Consider the following 20,509-nt stretch of genomic DNA (forward strand, 5'->3'; position numbering starts at 1 on the left):
ATGGCCTACAGGAAATTTGGCGTTTACAATGCGAGACATTAGCGGAGGGCGAGGAGGAAGGGGGAGGCCGCGCTGGAGGGCGGCCGCGGCCCCCCCGCCTGCCGCCCCGGCCCCCGTCTGCGCCCCCGCCGCGGGGGGTGGCCGCGGCGCGGGGGGGGGGATTATTATTATTATTATTTATTTTTAAACTTGATTTAGTTTATCAACAAGTGCAGAGTGGGTGCTACCCTAATTGTAACAGAGGAGTCAAGAGATGTGAGAAACGTGCCCTGTGTTACTTATTTGGGAGCTGAAAATTTATGCCTAGTTGAAAATGCCTGGGGAAATATTACATCAGACCAAATGACAATGATTAAAATCAGCTTTTTTTTCCCTCCCCCCCTTTTCCTCCTTCTTTTCAGTAAGTCTGTTGAAGGACGTGACAGTGGCCTGATCCTCCCCAACACCGAACCGTTATCCCCGGCCGGGCCGGGCCGGGCTGCGCGGTGCTGCGCGGGGCTGCGGCCCCGCCCGCGCCGCGCGGAGGGGCTCTGCGGGCGGCGGCGCCGGGGGCGCGGGCTGGGGCGCCGGCCGCCTTCCCAGCCTTATTTCATTTTCAAGGGTTGTATTTCTTCTCCTTTTTTTTTTTTTTTTTGGTGGTGGGGGGAATAAATCTGGAAATCTTCACCAAAAGGAGGGAAAATATCCAATTTTCATCGCAAAATTAGCTCGGGCGAGAGCAAAGGGCTGAGCTAATTGTAGCCTAATCCTCTGCCCTGCAGGCGTTTGCAAAGCCCTGAGCAAGAATTCGCTTTTTTTCCTCCTCTTCTCCCTTCCCTCTGTTATTTAGAGACGGGATTATTGCCTTTCTTCTCATAACAGCCTCGGCAGTTTCATTTAAAGGCTTTTTTTTCCCCCTCACGCACACACATCCACACACACACAAAATAAATAGAAGCAGCAAAAAAACCGAGGGAGCGAGAGAGGGGAGAGCGAGCGAGAGAGAAGCTTTAAAAATAATAATAATCACAGCAGGATCTGAGGAGCAAAGATAGTAATAAAAGCCAAAAGCGAGCCCATCACCACACAAACCCAACCGAGCCCAGAGCAAAGGGGGGCTCGCAGCTCTCTTCTGCGCGCAAGGTAAGCAAGCGGCCGCGCTGCCGGCGCGCACTGCCGGCGCGGCACGGCGCTGCATCGCACGGGCGCGCCTTTTCTTTTCCTTCTTCTTTTTTTTTTTTTTTGGAAAGTGCCTCTTCTGGAAACTCACTCGGCTCTTGGCTCCGGAGAGGCAGCGGCGGCAGAGGGGTGTTTTTTTAAAGCTACAGGAGCCGTTTGCAGGCGCCGCGCGCGCGCGTGGTGTGTGCGGTGTGTGTGTGCGCGCTGTGCGTGCGCGTGTGTATGTTTTGTTTTGCTCCGCGCCAGCATGGGCAGCGCCGGCGGAGCCCCGCGGCCCGGGGTGCCCGCGCTCCCGCTCCCGCTGCCGCCGCGGCCGCGGCTCTGAGGACGGCGCAGCGCCGGCGCGGCGGAGGCAGCGCGGCTCGCTCCGCGCGCTCGCATGGTACGCGCGGGGCCGGGCGGGCGGGGTGGCTGCGCGCCGCGGGGGTGCGCGGGGCCGGCGCGGCACAAAGGGAAGGCGGGCGACAATGGGGCGAGCGCGCAGGGCAGCGCGGGCGGGCGGCGAATGAAACTCTGGCGCCAGTGAGAGTGCGGGGCTCGGCTTGGGGGAGACTTCAGACCACTCTAGGCTATAGTTTGCATTCCTGCTGCTGCATGCGATGTGGCACACTTCTGCAAAATTAATACATTAGCCTGGCTAATGCGCACCACCATTGGCTGCGCGCAGCGTGTACAGGATCGGAGAGTCGGCTTTTTTTTTTTTTTTTTTTGCATTCATCTAAGACATCTCCTTTCTTGTTATGTGAGAATAAGTAAAGGACGCCATGTTGTGCCTTTTTTTTTTTTTGGTTGAATTTTACCTTTGGGCATACAGTATNGTTGAATTTTACCTTTGGGCATACAGTATATTTAAAAGAAAAAGGCAGAAGTTCAGTGACCGCGGTGCGTTGCTTACTGGTGATTTCTCTGGCCATCAGCAGGGAAAGGCATTTGGGTGACGTGAAACTTGCACTAAATAGACTGGAGACTGCCAAAGACAGGCGGGCTGGGGGGAAGGAGAAAGCCTTTCTCTTTTTTTTTCTTTTTTTCTTTCCCTTTTTTTTTTTTTTTTTTGGTAACGGCAGCTCCACAGTGAGCTCCCCCCCCTCCCCTGTAAAAGTTTTGGGCACGATCTGCTCTGTCACTCGGTCCGGTATTTTGTGAGCCAGCGTGTAGGTGTGTGTGCAAATGTTTATGGACTTTGAATTTTGGAGCCATCTGGTCAGAGGTTTCAAATAACCCGATCCCTTCTTTGTCTTTAGGCTGGGTTCACGGCATAAACTATTGTCTGCAAGTGGCTTAGGAGGCAGATTCAGAGTGTGCACTGTACGGGTGTATGGAGACAAAGGTAATTGCGAGTGTGGAGTTGTGACCCTCTGGCTGAGCTGGGTGCAGGCGCTGGACGCGCAGGCATTGCCATGGAGTGGCGGCAGCGCCGCGTGAAGTTCTGTGCCTGGCTATTCCCCAGAAGTGCTGGAGATGGGTAGGTCGAGGGGCTGCAGTGGGTGATTTTACTCTTAGTGGTATAATAAAGCTGCTGTTAAAGAAATAAAGGGCTCTGGGGAGAAAAAAAAAAAGCTTCAATGAGAATCCAATAAAGGAACCAGTCAGGGAACAGATGTTGGTGCTGATCTCATTACAGACGAGCCAGTGGTCCTGCTGCAGACTGGACTTTGTGCCTTTGGTAGCCACCGCTAGCTGGCTGCATGTGGGCCCGGGATGCCCCCTTCCCACATCTTCTGGGGAGGGAGAGCTGTTTCATGGCAGGTCCTTAAACCTGCAGATTTCATTTCATGTCTTAAATGTGCATGAAGGAATTAAACTGCACGAGTGAATAACAGCATTAGTTTCAATTAATTTTTATCCTGGCAACAATAAACTTTAGAAACAAAGCGCTTTTACATCCTTAATTAGTCTTGCCTCCCATCTGTAGTCTTTTAAGTGTCTGTTCCTTGATTTAACTTTGTCCCTCCTTCAGAGCTGCCTCCTTTTTCTTTCTTTTCCCTTTTTTCTCGTTACCCTTCCAGACTGCTGCTTGTTTCTTCCCTGCAACCTTTCACCTCCCTTGTCCCTATCTGTCTGCTCTGCTCTGTGCAGTTTATTTCTACTGTATTTTCCCAACATCAACAGCAGTATTGGTTACCATGGCCCCGAGCTATGTGCAGAGGTGGGAAAGCTTCATCCGCCCAAAAGTTCTTACACTTTTGAAGTCTTTCTTTTAGTAGGATCTGAAATGTATCATCTAGAGTGTGTATTAAATGAACAGTATTCCTGAAGGCTTTAGAGCAAGAAAGGCAACACCCTGGAAAATTCTGCAGTCTTTCAGCATTCTCTGCCCTAGGGTTATAGCCCTGGGCACGGAGCTGAATGGAGCTCTTACAACTGCCTTCTGTTTACCTTTTATGGTTAAAATAACAGCTTAGCAAAGAAGCAACTTCATGGAGAAACGATTCAGTGAAATCATCTCAAGCTGTAGCAGCATAGCTAGTTTAATCACCCCTAGAGAGCTGAACAACTGTGAGCACAATGGGACACAAAATCATTTTGTGTGTAAATGAGCATGGCATTGTGATTATTTCACTTTGCATGGGCAAATAGTTTTTACAAGCAGTACTTATGCAGTTAGCTTAGAAAGGCAGAAAAAGATAAGCTGGCTCTGGAAGATCTTGGCGTGTAATGTTTGAAAAACTAAATATTCAGATAATTTGGGAATCAGGCTCTATTGATTTTGCCTTTAGCAGGTTCCTGTGTTACTTATTAGAGCAGGGTTATTGCTTGTGCCACTAGTTGGGATGCTATATCCTGTTGTAGGCAACTAAAGAGCCAGCGTTATTTTACATGGTTTAATAAATGAAGTTTGGTAGTGTTTCTGCAATATTTACCCTTAAGGTTTTAATTTTCACATCAGTATTAGAAAATACGTGCATAAAGACTTTCACTGGATAAATACATTTAGGATTTTGCTTTGTGCATAAAATAAGTACATTAATCAATGTGATGAATTTTATCAATGTTTTACATTAAAAAGAGGAGAGAGTCATTAGAAATAGGGTTAAGGTACCTTAAGAAATATGGAATTTTTTGGGGGGGGGAATAGAATTGTTTTCAATGACCTGTATGTAGTATTTAACAATTATGCCCTTCGATAATTTAGTCATACAAAAATGATTGAATTCCACAACTTTAATAAACACATTGGATTCATTTTTTTAATACGAATCCTCTCCAAGCAAGGAAAAAGCGTGTTTTAATTCCCCTTCTCCCCACCCCCCAAAAAGCCAGTAGCGTCCTCAATGAGTATGCAAAGCCATAAAAGTTTGAGAACTATTTTAGCTTTCCAGTGATTTTCTATAATTAAATGTTTTTTTCAACACATGCTCTAGCTGAGAGAAGCCAAAAGCGGAGGATTGTTCAAAAGGTCCCTCCAGTGAATAGTATAAATTAAATATCTAGTGCGTGAGTAGGGCCTCACTGAGGATCTCAGACACTTTACAGATCAAGAAATTTGCTGGTATACTACCATTAAACAAAATCCTAAGATAGCAGCTGTGTTTAAATATGCACAAATAGATTGAAGATCACTTGATCTTTAGCTATCTGTGCATATTTTAAAATTGAAGTCTGTATTTCAAGACAAACGGTTAAATGTAAGACTTGTTTACAGAGGGCTGCAAGTCCTTTGATTTCATTTAGGAATGGTAACAAGGGGTGCAGAGGAGTCCTAATGAGGCACTTGTTCTGTGAAACTCCACGAGGTGTATTTCTAAGGCAGCTCTGTGCTGCGCAAGGTCTGTACCTTTATCATTAGTAATAATAGTTGGGGTCTGAACAAAGACAGGGCTGACATTCATCCCGTGTCTTCTGACCCTTTCATTTAAGGGAAGGAAGAGAGAGTGAGCGTGAGTTTACACTGCTCTTTGGTAAGATAAAAGAATCCTTGTCTGTGTTGGTCGACAGACAAGGCACCCTCAGCTTAGTAAACACACTGCTCAGATACTGTAGGTACTTACACGCTAAGTTGTTTCTGAAAGTTAGTTCTTTTATTTATGGCATAGGGCATATTTACTAAAGCTGGCCCACAACAGGCTCTTGTGGGAAACAAGAAAGCAGCATCTTAGTCATGAAAGGACTCAATCACTTTCCTTGAAGGTGGTGCTGCAGCGAAAACGTTAATGCCACTTTCAGAGCGCCTGCCGCAGGAGTCCTAGGACAGAGCTGGTGCTTGCTTCGTGCTGGGTGCGGGCGCCCGCTGCGCGGTCGAGGAGCGGACGATGTGGATTCATAATGGGGTGATGTATCTCTGGGCTGGAGAGCACAGAATTCGCATGAGCCGAACTAGCTGGAATGCAGCACAGGAGGATGTTGTGATGACTTATGAAGCTGTCCAGATGTATTAAGATTTTTCAATCCCTTTCTTTATAGTTCAGCTAGAATTTTTTCTACAGAGAATGTTGCTAATTGTGTGTTCAGTGAGCGGTGTAGCCAGGGATTTTGTGCAAAAGACTTCTTGCTAAAAGAAAGCAGAGACCAGCTTTAGCATTCGAAAGAAACGTGCTCCAAGTAATGTGGGAGAAATGGAAATTCACTTTGTAATATTGTATGTAAAGTGCTTGTCAGATGTAAGGAAGAGTCTGGATGTTTGGTAGCATGCTTGCAAAACAAAATACCAAGAAAATTAGATTATATTCAGAAATGTCTTCAACTATAATGTTTTGCATATGTTGCTTTACCCATAAGGGGGAGAAAGGATGGACATTTTCTTCAACTTTTATAAAAGATTGAGTATTTTTCCATTTGACATATATGCTGTCTATACTGATTTAACTTAAATTAGCTTCACGAGACAGAACACTTAATGCAGAATAAGCTGTGCTTTTCTTACTGAAGAGAATTGATGGTTGTTGTGGTTTTTTTTGCTTTGGTAATCCTTTTTATTTTTAAGATAGTCAAGTATTTTTTTGCTTTTTATGTCAGCTGAAGATCTTTGGACTCAATTCAATAATTTCACTAATTTTTAAATATTTTTAGTGCAGTAAATATTAAGTGGATTGTTAGAAATGTTTATTTGTAATTTCACATGCCAGATTGTGTAGTAGTTTCTAACGCTTCTTGTCATGAAAACATGGGTCAGTTTACATGTCTTTCTGTTTTCACTGCTTGCAGGTATCAATTGCCTTCAGTTTAAAAGCTTATTTAGTTCTTTATATCTAATATTAAGGCTTAACCAAAAATTATCCATTTATTTCACGATTACTAAAAAACATAAAATTGATCTTAGTTTGATGTGAATTTTACTACATGTATAAACTAAATGCCTTAGGTACTGAGGAAGTCACTAATTTAGAGGTGTCTCGTTACTGAGACAAACTTGCAAAAACCCCTGAATCCCAATTCACAAATTGGTTATTCGTTTGTCAGGGGATATTTCACATCTAACACATAAGCCCGCGACCTTTAATTAGAATTTTGCAGTTTGTTTTATGCCCCTTGAGGCTGACACCTTGAAAAATTTTTTTCTTGATTTCTTATTGCTAATAAGCATCTTTCTCTTCCCCTCTGGTACTTTGAAGAAAATGATGCAAATACACTTAATTACAGTGGTGGCAATAATTTGTTAGCTGAATATGTGATCAGGCAGATGCAAAAATGATCTGATTAGATCTGTGATCACACTAGAAATAAAGGTAACGCACACTGCTACATTTAAGAGAAACTGTTCTTTTTTGCCTTCCATTTCCAGGAGGGAAGAAGCATGTCCCGTCTGTCTCTAACACGATCCCCAGTTTCTCCTCTGGCTGCGCAAGGAATTCCTCTCCCAGCCCAGCTCACCAAGTCGAATGCCCCCGTGCACATCGACGTAGGAGGACACATGTACACCAGCAGCCTGGCCACCTTGACAAAGTATCCAGATTCCAGGTAAGAGCTCGGCATTTGCAGGCCCTCTGCCTCTCTCTTTTCACTGCATGGAAATATGCGTGTACCTGTGAGGAATATTTCAACGTGAAATACAATTTATTATATATTCACCGCTTATGAATAATTCAGTTTCCGATTTATACATTAACTTCACTAGGGTTCTATAGAAGAAAAAGGCCTGTAAAATTTATATATTATTTAGAGAATCTATTCATTTTCTTTCTCAGCATCTTCTGCACTATATCATTATGTTTGAAGCACCTGTTGGTGTGACTGTCCTAGATTATTTACAACTATACCAAGCAACTTCTTTCTTTCAGATTAAAAAAAAATTGTTTTCTTTTAAGAAAACAGAACAACTTTGTTGCACTGGGACTAGGGGATCCTTCTGTCAGCCAGGAGAAATCCTAAAATCAGTTGTAGCTCTATTCTCAGCTGATGTCAGCCTCAGTGACACTATAGTCATTTACTTTGGGTAAAGTGGCCAGCATACTTCATATATTTGTTTGCAACTGTGTATTAGATTTAATCTTTGCAAGATTAAAGGTAGCTGATTTGTACTGAACATGTTAATGACATGTTTGGCAAGGTTTATTCTGTTCTGGCCAGTATTATCACAGAGGAGACTCCAGATAGGTCTAATTATGAATACCTGTGGCATGAGAGTATATCTGTATAAGTAACAGAGTCTCTTCATTATCCGCCCGGCTCCTGGATCCGTAGGGTGCTGGACGCCAGGTGAGGTGGGCATCCTCAGCAGTGTCAGGCCTCTGGTGGGAGTGTGAAAGGTATCACTGATTTAAGGGTTAAAGCATATTCATTGGAGCATTCTGTTAGATATACCCAACAGTTTTACATTTACAGTAAAACACTAAAATAACTTGGCTTTTTGGCATTTAGGCTGTTTATTTGTCAGAACGGTTAATTGCCTCATATGTAACCAGCAGAAGGTGTGAGATGTGCAGTATCAAAGTGTCTGTCAGACTGGCTGAAGGAGGCACTTTGGGCTCAAAAGCAAACCAGGAGCCAGGCCAGCAGGGTTAGTTGTCAGAGGTTCTGCTACCTGCCTGGCCAGTGTTGCGACAAGGAGATAGATTTTTTGGTATGGATGATCTGTGCAAAAAAAGTTTTTATTTGAGAGCTTTTCCTTTAAAAGAAGTAGGGACTTTTGCACAGATTTGGCAGTTTCCCAAGCAATAAATGGCATTTATGGAGACACCTTGAAATGCCTCTGATGTCACGAAGCATATGGCTGTGATTTCATGCCAAGGAGAGGTAGCTGTTGACATGGTCTATGGAAAAGAAACAGTTATTAAAACGCCTGTGTTTTAAAGTTGGGCCAAAACAACATGATTTTTCTGGACAGTTCTTATTTAGTGATGTCTGTGTAGTACTTATTTAATCATAGGGAAGAAATATATTCAGTGGGGAGAGATTTATAACACAGAAAAACAGACGAATATTTCATAGTACAAAAAATAAAGAGAAGATGCAGCAGTTGTAATGGAGCAGCACATCTGTTTCCACATTTAAAAAAATCACTGCTGACACTGTTTTTAAAATATGCCCCATATCTTAGTTATTTAATAAAAACTTCCATTATGTAAGCCTTGGGAAAATATACATAAATTCACAGCTTTCATTTAGGAAGAATAGGGTACGGGTTTAAAACCATCCTCTTTTTTCTGTTTGCTAAAATAATGGAAATGTATTTCTTCTGGTTTTGTACTTTTATTTAAATTAAAAGTAGAAAACTGTGACTGACCGGAGCTCATGTACCGCATGATGTTTTGCCGTGTACTGTCTTACATTTGTATTGCTGCGTTATCTCGTAAGGCTTGAATGCTTCTTCAGCTGCTCACTTCACCCCCCACCAATACCTTAAGTAGGACATTTTGCTGCATACATTATGAAGTTGGATAGAGTGTAGAACTTTAAATTTAGAGTCAAATCTTTTTTTATTTTTTAATTTGGCTTTGCACAGTGTTGTATAGTGGACTTAATTGGTTACCCACCATTGAGTATGGCCCACGCTCATTCCCAGTTAAGTCAAAAGTTAAACTCACAGTTATTTCAGTGGGACGAGTTGAGCTCGTGCTGATGTTTCTCTGCTCTGTGGTGCATCTCCCATAGGGACACAGAGTGTCTTCACCACGGTCTGGGTGCGGGAGCAATCACGGGTCTCTCACAGATGCTGGAGGAAGGGAGATAGGTCTTCTGGGCGAGACATCTAGTGATAATGCCAGAGCACTACTAGCTTATGCTCAGAGATGACGCACAGGGCCACAGATAGGGGCATGGCCGTCCTCATCCACATGTAGCACTTTCTGGATTATTTGGACAGGGCATTAAACTCTTGGTTTGAACATGAGCTTAAAAGCTTCAAATCTAAGCAATTGAACAAATTCGTAGATTCTGTTTCAGCAAAACATGTAAGCGTGTGCTGAAATGCTTTACTAAATCAGAGATCCAGCCACAGAAACTACAGTTTGCACTCATTAAAAATGAAATCTGTGGGAATAATCTTCCTGTTTATTTGTGTTACAATCTCTTATTTCTTTCTGTGTGCTCCAAAATCCTAAATATACTTTTAGCTTGTAATTTATACTGTACAAGTATGCTTAAGGACAGGTTCAGATTGTGTGCATGTGTATAAATATAATCAGGGTATGCATGCACACAGACATCACATGCTAACGGGAATTAGAAAAAACATTAAATCATGTTTATCCTTCAGAAGTACTTAAAGGAGGCCCTATTCTGTTAGGTCCTGAAAGAACTCAGTTCACGTTGACTTCAATGGGAGGGAAGAGTTCCCAGCAGCTTGCAAGATCAGGCCCAGCAGGAGCAAGTATAGGTATGGCCAGTTCCTGCCTCTACCTGCTTTCCAGTCACCCCTCTGGTATGATATAAATTACACCTGACAGCAGGCAGTGTGATACATTTCTTATTGTAATTTGTTAGGATCGACTGTGCTCAGCCCACTCGGCTTGCTGTGCTTGACTGTTTGCAAGTTATGTGGTTGCCTCTAATTCATGCAAATGCAGGGCCTGATTCTGTGCGTCTTACTCACGTGAGTGAGCAGGTGGGGATGTGAAGTCAGAGGGCAAATTTTGCATTTCAGTGATGCCGGAGTTGTTTCTGAGCAACTTTGAGGACGTCTTTGATGTTGTTTGTATTAGTGCAACTGCTGTGAGAAGAGAATTTGTCCATTGATTGAATTTGCATAAGTAAAGGGTGCCAGATTAGGCATTAAACGTGGTAGACGCCCTCTTTCCAGTAAATTTTTATGGGCTACATCAGGTCTCTCATCTAAAGAAGAGAAAACTCAAACAGCGCACAACTGCTGTGACAAAGGCGAAGAGAGTTAAACAGCCACTGTAAGAGATGCTTTCTAAACCAGTCATGTTCACCTTACTCATTACTCTTACGCACCTTTCAAATTGGCTTTTTGAATGACACATCGTATAAACAAGTAAGTTGGCCTTTCAGAGCGTGAAAGGCAAGGAAAATGAGAAACACATAAAACCCTGTGATTGACAACAGTAGTCACGCAAATGATCTCAGAAGTGAGATTTTTAATCCTTCTTGCTACAGCTACTTGCGTTTGTATACCCTAGATTGCCATTGAAGTTAACAAGCTTTGGAGGTGCAGGGGAGGATGACACTGCCTTATCTGGATCTGAGGCTCAGTTTCAACAGTTCATTTCAAGTAAATTCTCCCACTAAAACTATCAACTCTGGTAGTTATGAATTACAGGTGTGCAAAAGAAAAAGAAATCTGTTGATTTCAGTCTTGTGCACTCTTACCATCAACATCTTTTTTCTAAAGTAAACAGCTAAATAGAGAAATTATTCATCTCTGAGAGCAGCTCCTTTAGAAATTTCATTCATGTTTTCACCCATGCTACCTCTACAGCAGCCCTTTCACACGTTGACACTTGAATATGGATTCACATGACAGACTGTAAAGGCTGCAAAGGCTCTAGCACATCTATGAAGTGAGCTGCAAATTGTATTTCTCCAATGGCGTGAGACAGTTCTTAAAAAAAACGCTAGAAGTCCAAGCTCTTAATGTGCAGTCAGGAATGTCCAAAGACATTGCCAGATCATCCAGTCTTATTCCCACTGAATTGAGTAATAAACCTCATTGACTTTAAGTGGAAAAGAATTAAAAGTTTCAAATCCCTATTTACCACAGCAAAGCTAATCTTCAAAATTTCACTGAAAGCTTTGATACAATTTTGAATTTCAGTTTGAAAGCTGAATAAAATTTCTCATCAGAAGTCAGTCCTTTTTACAGCCCTATATAGTATTTATCTCAGAGAACAGCTGTGAGCACTTTAAGACTTGCTCTGCTATGAAAGGTAAATATTTTTACCTTACATTCTTGGCTAATTAGTGTTTGTTGTATAACCCTCTATTAAAGATAAGTATGTGCTTTTGTTTGAAATAATATATTTCTAAAACGTTATGCTTTCAGTACCATTAGTAATGTGACAAAAATGAAGGGGAATATTTTAAATGAAAGTGGACGTTTCTAAGCGGGACTGGTGTGGTCACACGGCCCTTGTGGAGCTTCCCCACTACCAGCTGGTAGCACACGGTGTTGGGGACCTGTCAGACTGGCCCTGGCTGCTCTCAGCCTTTCTTCTACCTCAGTAACGTACAGCACCCACCTTCCTCTAGTATTTCTGGCAGTTTTCTTACCTCTTTATGAAAATTGAACTTTTTAGCCCTGCTGCCTGAGGCATCCAGGGCCAGTGCCAACATGACGGATGTCCCAGTCTCAGCTCTCAGGACACCTTGGCTGTATCATTCACTTCTCTGGAGACTCTTGTGCTGTAAAGAAAACCAACACAGGCTTTTTAACTATTTCAAAAACTAATGACTTGACTTTAGCTGTTACAAGATATAATGAAGTTTTCCAGGCATATCCCTGCCCCAGTTTCCTCTGAAGCCATGAACATTTTTTTGCATTTATGAAGGAGTCTCCTAAAGCATGTGTCTTCTCCCCTGAATCTGTCCCTCATGTGCAAACTGTCTTTCTTGTATAAACCCACTCTTAAGTAGCTCTTCTACCAATCCTTCTGATTGTAGCTACTCTGTAGATATCCCCATTTTTTAATTCTCCTACATTTTCCCCCAACACCTTGACCTCTCTGGTTGGCAGCACGCAGCATTAACGCTTCTGCTTCTCTGCTAACCCGCTTTTCTGCAGACTGGCCAGGCCAGGCTGGACTGAGCTGCAGTGGAGTGCTCTTCTCTGCGTTTTGGGGCCCTCTGTTATCACTGAGATACACAGAGCCCCAACAGCATATGCCTGCTGACAGCATAGAGCCAGATAAAGCTCAGGTATAAACTCAAGCATATATTACTGAGATACATGAAAACAGCTTTTCCAGGTCATCCTTTGCTCTAAGGATATACTGGATTCTGCTCTGTATTTCTTGGGCAGGAGCAGGGAAATTCTTAATTCAGATATGTTTAAGGTATATAATTTTACAGACTTCTCACCCTTGAGAACATCTCACATTTCCTGCTCATGTAGAATCAAGCCAGTGTCACTGTTACCATGACTTTCTGCTGATTTCCCATCAAACCTGTGCATTCGTGATGTTACTCAGAGAAAACAATGTCCAATTAACAAATGTTGTTGCTTACTGTATACCAGCAGTTAGGGTGTACATCAGTCCTTAAACAAGGCCTGCACTTTGGACAAGAGGTTAAATGGAGCAGGAATTTGTTCATAGCCTGAGATAGCTCATGTCTCCTAAAACACCGCACATTTGAGGGCACATTTCTAGTCTGGAGCTAAACTGTGGCCAGCTCTCCTTGGCAGGCGCAGCCTCCTTGCAGCCCTGAGCCCCTGCAGCGTCGTTACTGCAGACACTAATGTAGGTTTTTCCCAGCTTTTTCAATCCCCCTCTGCTCCACTTTGCTTGGTGCACAGCTCACCCACCTGGCATGTGCGCAGTATCTTGTCCCTCTTCGTAACTCCCTGTCCTGGGCAGACCTGCTAAATGACACTATTTTAAACACACTAAAGGACTTGGGCAAGCCTGCCTACCCTGCACGTTTCACTCTCCATAAGCTACCACTCTTCCCACTGGCGCCAGTTGTTTAATGCTCTGTTGCAGCGGGGGGAGACAGGGCTCAGGCTCTGCAGGGCTGCAAACGGTTGTGTATTATCCAAAAGGCAGTTTCTGAGTCTGAGCCAGCAGCCCGTATTCAGGCAAAGCTCTCCAAAACGTGACTGCATGTGAGCTGCAGCACAAAGCTCATTAATTTTAATAGATACTGTAAACTTAAAATGTACAGACTTTAAAGCAAAACACCTGAAGAGGTAGGAGCGAGTGTTTTTCCTGCATGTTACAAATGCTCAGAGATGCAGACTGTGAGCACCATGCATCAGCACTGCACACACGTAGCTTCCATCACGTAGCAGGAGGGCAATTCAGCAGAGATGGGTGAGCCTGCTGGGGTGTCACCTTGGCTCTGCTGCTCTTCAAGGCCATCAGGTGTGTGCTGCAGATGAGAACAAGTAAAGGAGCAGAAAACCAGAGGTTTTGGTCACATGCAGAGTCTTTTCTGAATTAACATATGAATTTTCATAGATATGAAAATCATTTTCTGTTTCATTATATTCAAATGCAATTTAGAGACAAATCCGGTGAGTTTTTCTCACTTGGTTGTTGACTGGGCATCTCTGTTTGGTTTCCAAGGGAATTCTGACCAGCAGAACACTTAAAGAAAAAAAGCCTAAAAGGGCCTTTCCCCTTCCCATCCTCCCCCTCCCCTAGTGTGCATATGAGCCTGTGACTGTTACATGAGAGAGCTGGAGCAAGCAAAAGGATTCTCATTCCCAAGCTGCTGAATCAAATAATTAAAAATAAACCATTCTTTGTCCATCTGTAAAACGAAGTATTTCTGTTTTGTAAGTAAGTGTGCTGCATGGCTGTGGTCACACAAGTCCACGCAGTGCTGTGACATGCTGCAGGAAAGGTGTGAAGTGTCGGCTGTCATGGGCAAATCATGTTGCTGCTAGGACGCGTCCAGTGCAGCTCCCCTGGCAGCGTGTATGGCGGTGTGGTGGGTGAATGGGAATAACCATTCCCCCTTGTGGTCAGACTTACCGGAGCTGCTACAGCCCAAGGACAGCCACCAGTCCAAGCAGTGGGAGCACACCTATCCCAACTGATGGGCACACAATTTGGCCTCTCTGAAAAAAACAAGGATGTAACAAGGATGCAGTTAGAACTGGGAATAATGACTTAAGACACCCTGTCGCTACCTTTCACTAAAGGGAAAAATTCCTGGATTCAGGGTCTGTCTTGAGGAAACTAGGGTGAGCCAATGGAAACACACTGATGAGGAATGTTCCTTTGTCACCCAAGGATGTTATTCCCCAGCTGCAGTGGTAGCTTTAGTGGTAAAGGTAGAATAGGCCCCATAACCCTAACCCTTCACTCCAGCAGCAGTAGGAGATGGGAGGAAGGGAATTTATATGGTAACAGGTTCTTCAGACCTGTCCGTGTCCATCTCTCCAGGAGCTCATACTAGCAGGCATATAGGGAGTCACAACAGAGCTGAGCTGTCTGCTCTGATGAAGGTGTTTACTCCTTCCTGGACGTCGCACACGCTGCCTTGCCCAGCACAGCTGCTGCCCGGGGACTGCCCACAGGCTCTTGAGAGGAAAGCCGAGTTTACCCTTCGGGAGTACACATCTTATTTTAATTGGGTGCTGAGATTGGGGCCTGTCAGTGAATGAATTATTTGTATGCTTCCTTGGAATATTTGATGAAACGTACATGAAAATGTTGCATAGCTAGTCTCTGATGAACATTTTTTCTGAAATTATTATTTCTCTGTATATATTTACAGCCTGGGTTGTGTGATGTTCTAGGCATAAATGGGTATTACAGCATTTAGGGAGGAGCAGACCAAGCTAATCATGGAGAGGAATAGATAGCAGATCAGAGTCATCTGACTTACAGAAATAAAATTATGGCTCTATTGCTAAGCCTGGCACAGGCTGCTCAAAAAAAAAAGAATTTGAGATATTAGCTTGTTCTAGATATTAGCTTGTTCAGCTTGGCTGGTCGAAAGGGAAGAGCAGCCAGGAGACCCTCTTTCTATGAAAATTCATGTAATTCACACAGCCTAGCTCTGGTAGGTAGAGATGTTGCTTACTGTCTCTGAGAGAAGTTGTGAAGACGAATGTTCAGCAGTGTCTCTGGTGCAAAACTCAGCTGTTTCTTGTTTTGTGCTCTTTGTTTTGTTCTTTTGCAATGATAACCTGATCATAACATTTAGCACATTAGTAATTCCTACCCTTCCTGTTTACAATGGGCTGAAAACTAGTCTGTTTTGTAGAGCTCACAAAGAGAACCCAGCAGACAAGGAGGCCAAAATTCAACATTTTTTTGGTTTAGGGCACTATACTTATAGCATTTTCTCAGGTTAAATTCCTGTTAGTTGGTCAAGTCCTTTGTCATTTTCTTCATTGCTTCTTTAAGCTTACCACTCACTTACCTCTCACCTGACATGACACTTTGGTTCCAGCAGCACAGTTTAAGTATTTTTCAGCAGTCATTTCCAGGGTGCTAACATGAAAAATGTAAAGCATCAGCATTAGCAGCATATTTTGAGAAACCTCTCCCATAGGATGCTATTGAAGCAACCTGTCTCCTCCTTTTATGTGCTGCTAGTAGAGGCATGTTGATCACGTTCATCATGTTGATGAACGCAGCATAAAGTATCACGTCTGTGCTCACTTTCACAGTCATAGCAGCTTTACACTTCAAACAAAGGGGAATCTCCTGTATTGATTTCATCTTTGTGTGCTGTGCATCTGGCACATCTCACGGAGAGGAGTTATGCAGAGATGAGGCTATGGTAGCGTTGCACTGGAAATGGTGTCCTGAGGTCACAGCTAACTGCTGCACCCATGGAGCAGAAGTGTTACCTCTTGATATTTGGTCTTTGAATACACTTCACTGCTGTTTGTCTGTGTAAGTCAAGTTTTGATTTATAAAGATCCTGAATGGCCAGTAGGCATGGTCTGCTTAGGAGGAATATTTCAAGAACTACTTAGAAAATTTGTAAAATAGGCTTCCTAGATTATGAAGCAAGGGGGTATCTGTTTTGTAAGGAACATGTTATGAAATGAATTTGTCTCTAGGCCTACCTTAATTATTTTAATGATCCCACTGGCGGTTGTCGTAGGTGTCATTCTGTGTATATATTGTGACCTCCATGCTTGTGATCATTTATGAAATCTGAGATTTAAACATATATTGGACCATATTAATTCCTTGCCTACTTTCACTGAAATAAATGGAGGTGGTTTTGATGATACTGGTACTTTGGGCCAAATCTCTCTTCCAGTGAAGTCAATGAGAGTTTTACCATAGTCTTAACTGGACACAAAATAAGCCCTATTCTTTTAGAAAACCGTCCTAATAGATCTGGCCAAAATAATCCCTAGTGTAACCCTTTGACCTCTGTGGAGTTATAGCAGGGATGCATACTGATACCAGGAGTGGAAAGGAATTATCAGAACTTGAACATTATAGTAAGATGCCTTTGTTGGATATCCACAGTACTTGTTCCCCAAAATACTTGAAGGTTTAAGATCAAAAGGCATTTGAAGACAAAGAACCCTGTCCTTACAGCTAGGTATACATATCTCTCCTGGTCACATGGACTTTCCACATAGATGACTCCACTGGTTTTGAAGGAATTACTCTAAATTTATAACTGTATAACTGAAATCGGAATTAATCAATGCAAAGATTAATAAAATCTTCAAGAACAAAGTGCATATTTAAACAGAAGAGATACGTAGGCATTCAAAACACAAGATTCACATGTGAAAGCCTAAGAGGGGATAGATCTCACGCACAGACTAACAACATGCTGTAGAGCATACTAGGCTGTAGCTAATACAGGTTATGCCACATGCTGCTGTTAGCCACACCGATTTTGCCATGTTCCCTATTACATTCATGTAATGAATTTTTGACTATGCCTAGTCCTTGCAGCACATCAGCTTGTTCCATTGTGCTACACTGACGTTAAATGCATAACCTGGTGACCAAAGCAGGTAGGTATAGTCAGGTCACTCTCATCCCTGGTATAACCCCACAGATACAAACAGAGTTACACCAGGAAGGTGGTTCTTCTAACCCCATTTTATAGATGGGAGAAGCTGCAGAGATTAATTAAATGCCAAAGTTAGGAACTCATATCTCCATGCTCTTTCAGACAAATAGCCCACTCCTTCACCTCATCTACTGTGATTAATATGTATTTTAATCTTTTGATGCTTAAAAAGGTAAACATTTTTAGCTTTTTTTTTTTTTTTTTTTAACCTAATTCGTTCTCATTTGAAACTCTCTCGGGCAGGATGGTTATTAGCTTAGCATGCACGCACTATTGCATTCCTTACTGCTGTGGTCACTGTGATGCCTGCCTGCCTGCCTGCCTGCCTTCCAGAGAGGGCACCAGGACAAATAGGCTGGGTAGGGGTATTCCCGTGTTCATGTGTACTGTGTTGATTTCACTCTATTGTAGTATGGTATGCGTTCAAAGGCTAAAATTGCTGCTTTTTTGTCTGCTGAGGACCACATAAAGCAATATCTGAAAGGAATCCTGCACGCAGCTGCTGGGAAGCTCTTATGCAGCATGTGCAACGTTACTATTGGTCAGACTCAGAGGGATCAGTTGGCAAGCACTGGAAACTGAAATTTGCACTGTAAAGCTGAAACGATGAAGGAATCCCAGTCCAAAGGGCAGGCTCCCGTTACGTCTGTGTCCTAATGGAGTGCAGATGCTGCCCAGTGCTGCAGGTAATCCATTTAGACGTAGTAGAAGCGTTTGCAGCAGCAAATCTCTCTCTTGAGAAAGTGAACAATGAAAACCAGGGACTCTTTTAACATCTTTGCAGTCATACTGCTCTGTCGGTGTTACGCCAACAAGATGTAAGAGTATGATTTACACCAAGGGCTGCAGCTTTGGCAGTTGGGAAACTTGCCATATCTTCTGGGAAGCAGTCGCCTAAATTCCGCAGTTGCAAAGCTTCCATGTAATGTCACAGGCCGATTCGGGAAGTGGAACTCCACGGGCATCAGCAGATTGCAGTAGAGAGAAACCAGGCGTTCTGCTTGTGCTGGGGTTGTCTGGTAGTGAATGAGGGCTCACTTTGGGCCAGTAGCACTTTCACTACTGTTGAATGAAGAAAAAAATTCAGCGGCGGCTTTCTAATCTTACAGAAAAAAAAAAAAAAGCATTGATTTGTAACCAGCTCCTGATATATTTCCTCCTCTGTTCACATCCCGTTATGTTCTGTTTGCAGACTGGAGGGTTAAAGCTGGGGCCTGCTTCTGCTTTCAATTAAGTCAAAGGATGTTTTGGCCTTGACTTCACTGGGACCAGAATCAAACCCGTGCCCATACTATTGTATTTAAGAATGAATCTCTCCCAGTCACATAAAAAAGCCAGGTTCAGCTTTCAGTAGTACCTCATCAGAATCCAATATTTTATGGTTTTCTTACTATTTTAAAGTTTTGCCTAGCTTAAGTCTCTAGTCTGAGCCTCCTGTGTGCTGCAGGTGTACGGTTACCTCCTTCCTTGGTGACGGGTCCCTCCATGTAGCCCATAGTCCAGGGCTGCCCCACGTTTCCTGGGATGTGGCCATGGAGCCTGGCTGCTCCTCGCTGGCGTGTCATCACATTGCTTCCCCCCGTTCCCGTACAGAGTTTGCCCGCTCATGTCCTGCTGTGGTGGCAAAAGATCTCCTGGAAATATCACTCTGGTTTTGTCTTTCATCTGCTGACTGCTCAGGCTCCCCAGCAAAAATTTTTACCCGAGTACTCCTACTTGATGTGGAAATAAGGACTTTGTTAGTTGTTTTCCCTTTAATATTACTTTTTAACAAAATATTTTTGACATGTTCAGTTACTTTAAGTGAACAGCTAGGAAAAATATGTTCAGTACAACTTAATCAAGTGTAAAAATAAATAGGAGCATCATTCATTTGTCATTTTAACTGTGATGAAAGAAATATGGATAGAGAGAACTAGGTGCAACTTCCAGATCACTTGTCTGTAGAGAATTATAACAATTACAGCCAGCTGCAGCCTTTGGTCTGCCTGCAGCTCGGAGACATCTTCATGCCAAAGCGAGCAGTGGTGAGTTACACCTGAGATGCACAGTGTATAACTGCAGCAATGGTACGTTCTGGGGCTGTGCAAAATTGGTATAGCTTATTCACCAGAGGGTAAAAGGATGGGCTGCAGGAAAAGCAAATAAAGGAAGTGTAAGATAAGCCATTTTTTTCCCCCATATTATCATTCCCAGCAACATAAGAGCTTTACCTGTTTAGTAAATCCAGCATACCAACAACTGCCCAAGCAGAGCGAACAGTTTCTTTTAGGCAGAAAGCCAATTTATCCCTACCCAGAGAAGCAGGTATCATCCCTGTTTACATCAGTGGCAATTGCCCCATGCCGTGGAAGCAGACCTGGGCACTGAGGGTAAGCTTGTGTTTATGCTTAATGCAGACCAAATCTGACGCTGTAAAGAGTCCCTGGCAGCCTGGGCTTGACAACTTTTTTCTGCTGACCTGGAAATAAATAAAAAAATCTTAGGAAAGAAACTGGTCAGCTTTAATAGGTCTGGGCTCAAAAACAAAGGGATATGGCTTGAGCAGGATGAAGTATTCTAGTTGTTTGCGTGAGCGGTAGGTACTGAAGCTAATGTGTGAGCTCTGCATCATTTACATTTTACAAAAGGTGGTGCAGGCCTTAAGGATCTGGCCCGCTTTCTCCAGCCCTGTAGTGAAACGTGCTGATTTCGCAGCACCCACACATGCAAAGGATGTGGAGGGCCAGACTTGCACCCGGAAAGGTAAATGAGGGACAGTCGGGATTTTTCCTGGCTTCACTGAGTCTCAGTGAGAGTTTTGCCATTGACTTCAATGAACAAGAATTTAGCCCATTTATATTAAAATAAAACTAGTATCTGCATGTTTTTCAGCCTCCCAGAAACCCAGTACAAGGCTTATGTTAATGGAACTAGTGTCCAAATCTAGTCAGATCTGAAAATCTTAGTTAAAGTATTTAGTTAGCTCCTACTTAAAGTTACAGCAAGTAAGCAAGAAGAAAAAGGACGGATACTTGCTGCAACTCTTTTCTCATCAGGGCCCTCAGAGTACTATGATTTAGGGGGAAGGGATGTTTAAAGGAATAGCAAGAAAAGGCTTGTATAGGCAGGAATATATTATTTGAATTGTTCATCTTCTCATAAATTAACAGGATAATTCTGTTGACTGCCCGCAACTCCCACAGAGTATGAGCTGAAATGCATTTCTTGCAGGATTGGGACCTTTGGGAAACTAGGGAATATTACAATGCTAGTTTGGGAACTTCTTTTAAATTAAAGAATTTTTATT

At 43.1% G+C, this 20,509-nt stretch overlaps 1 protein-coding gene across 1 annotated transcript in view; it reads left to right on the forward strand.

Annotated features, from left to right (window-relative positions):
• The first annotated feature begins 2,425 nt into the window (after positions 1 to 2,425).
• The window catches only part of KCTD15 (potassium channel tetramerization domain containing 15), a 43,735-nt gene continuing 25,651 nt past the window's right edge, over positions 2,426 to 20,509 (forward strand). The window contains exons 1-2 of the mRNA XM_026059111.1: positions 2,426 to 2,485; positions 6,878 to 7,053. Of these exons, the coding sequence (XP_025914896.1) occupies positions 2,474 to 2,485; positions 6,878 to 7,053 (188 nt within the window). The 5' untranslated portion in view covers positions 2,426 to 2,473. The remainder of the gene's footprint in view (positions 2,486 to 6,877; positions 7,054 to 20,509) is intronic.

The sequence above is a fragment of the Apteryx rowi genome, unplaced genomic scaffold, assembly GCF_003343035.1.
Source record: "Apteryx rowi isolate R43461 unplaced genomic scaffold, aptRow1 scaffold_1, whole genome shotgun sequence".
NCBI lineage: Eukaryota > Metazoa > Chordata > Aves > Apterygiformes > Apterygidae > Apteryx > Apteryx rowi.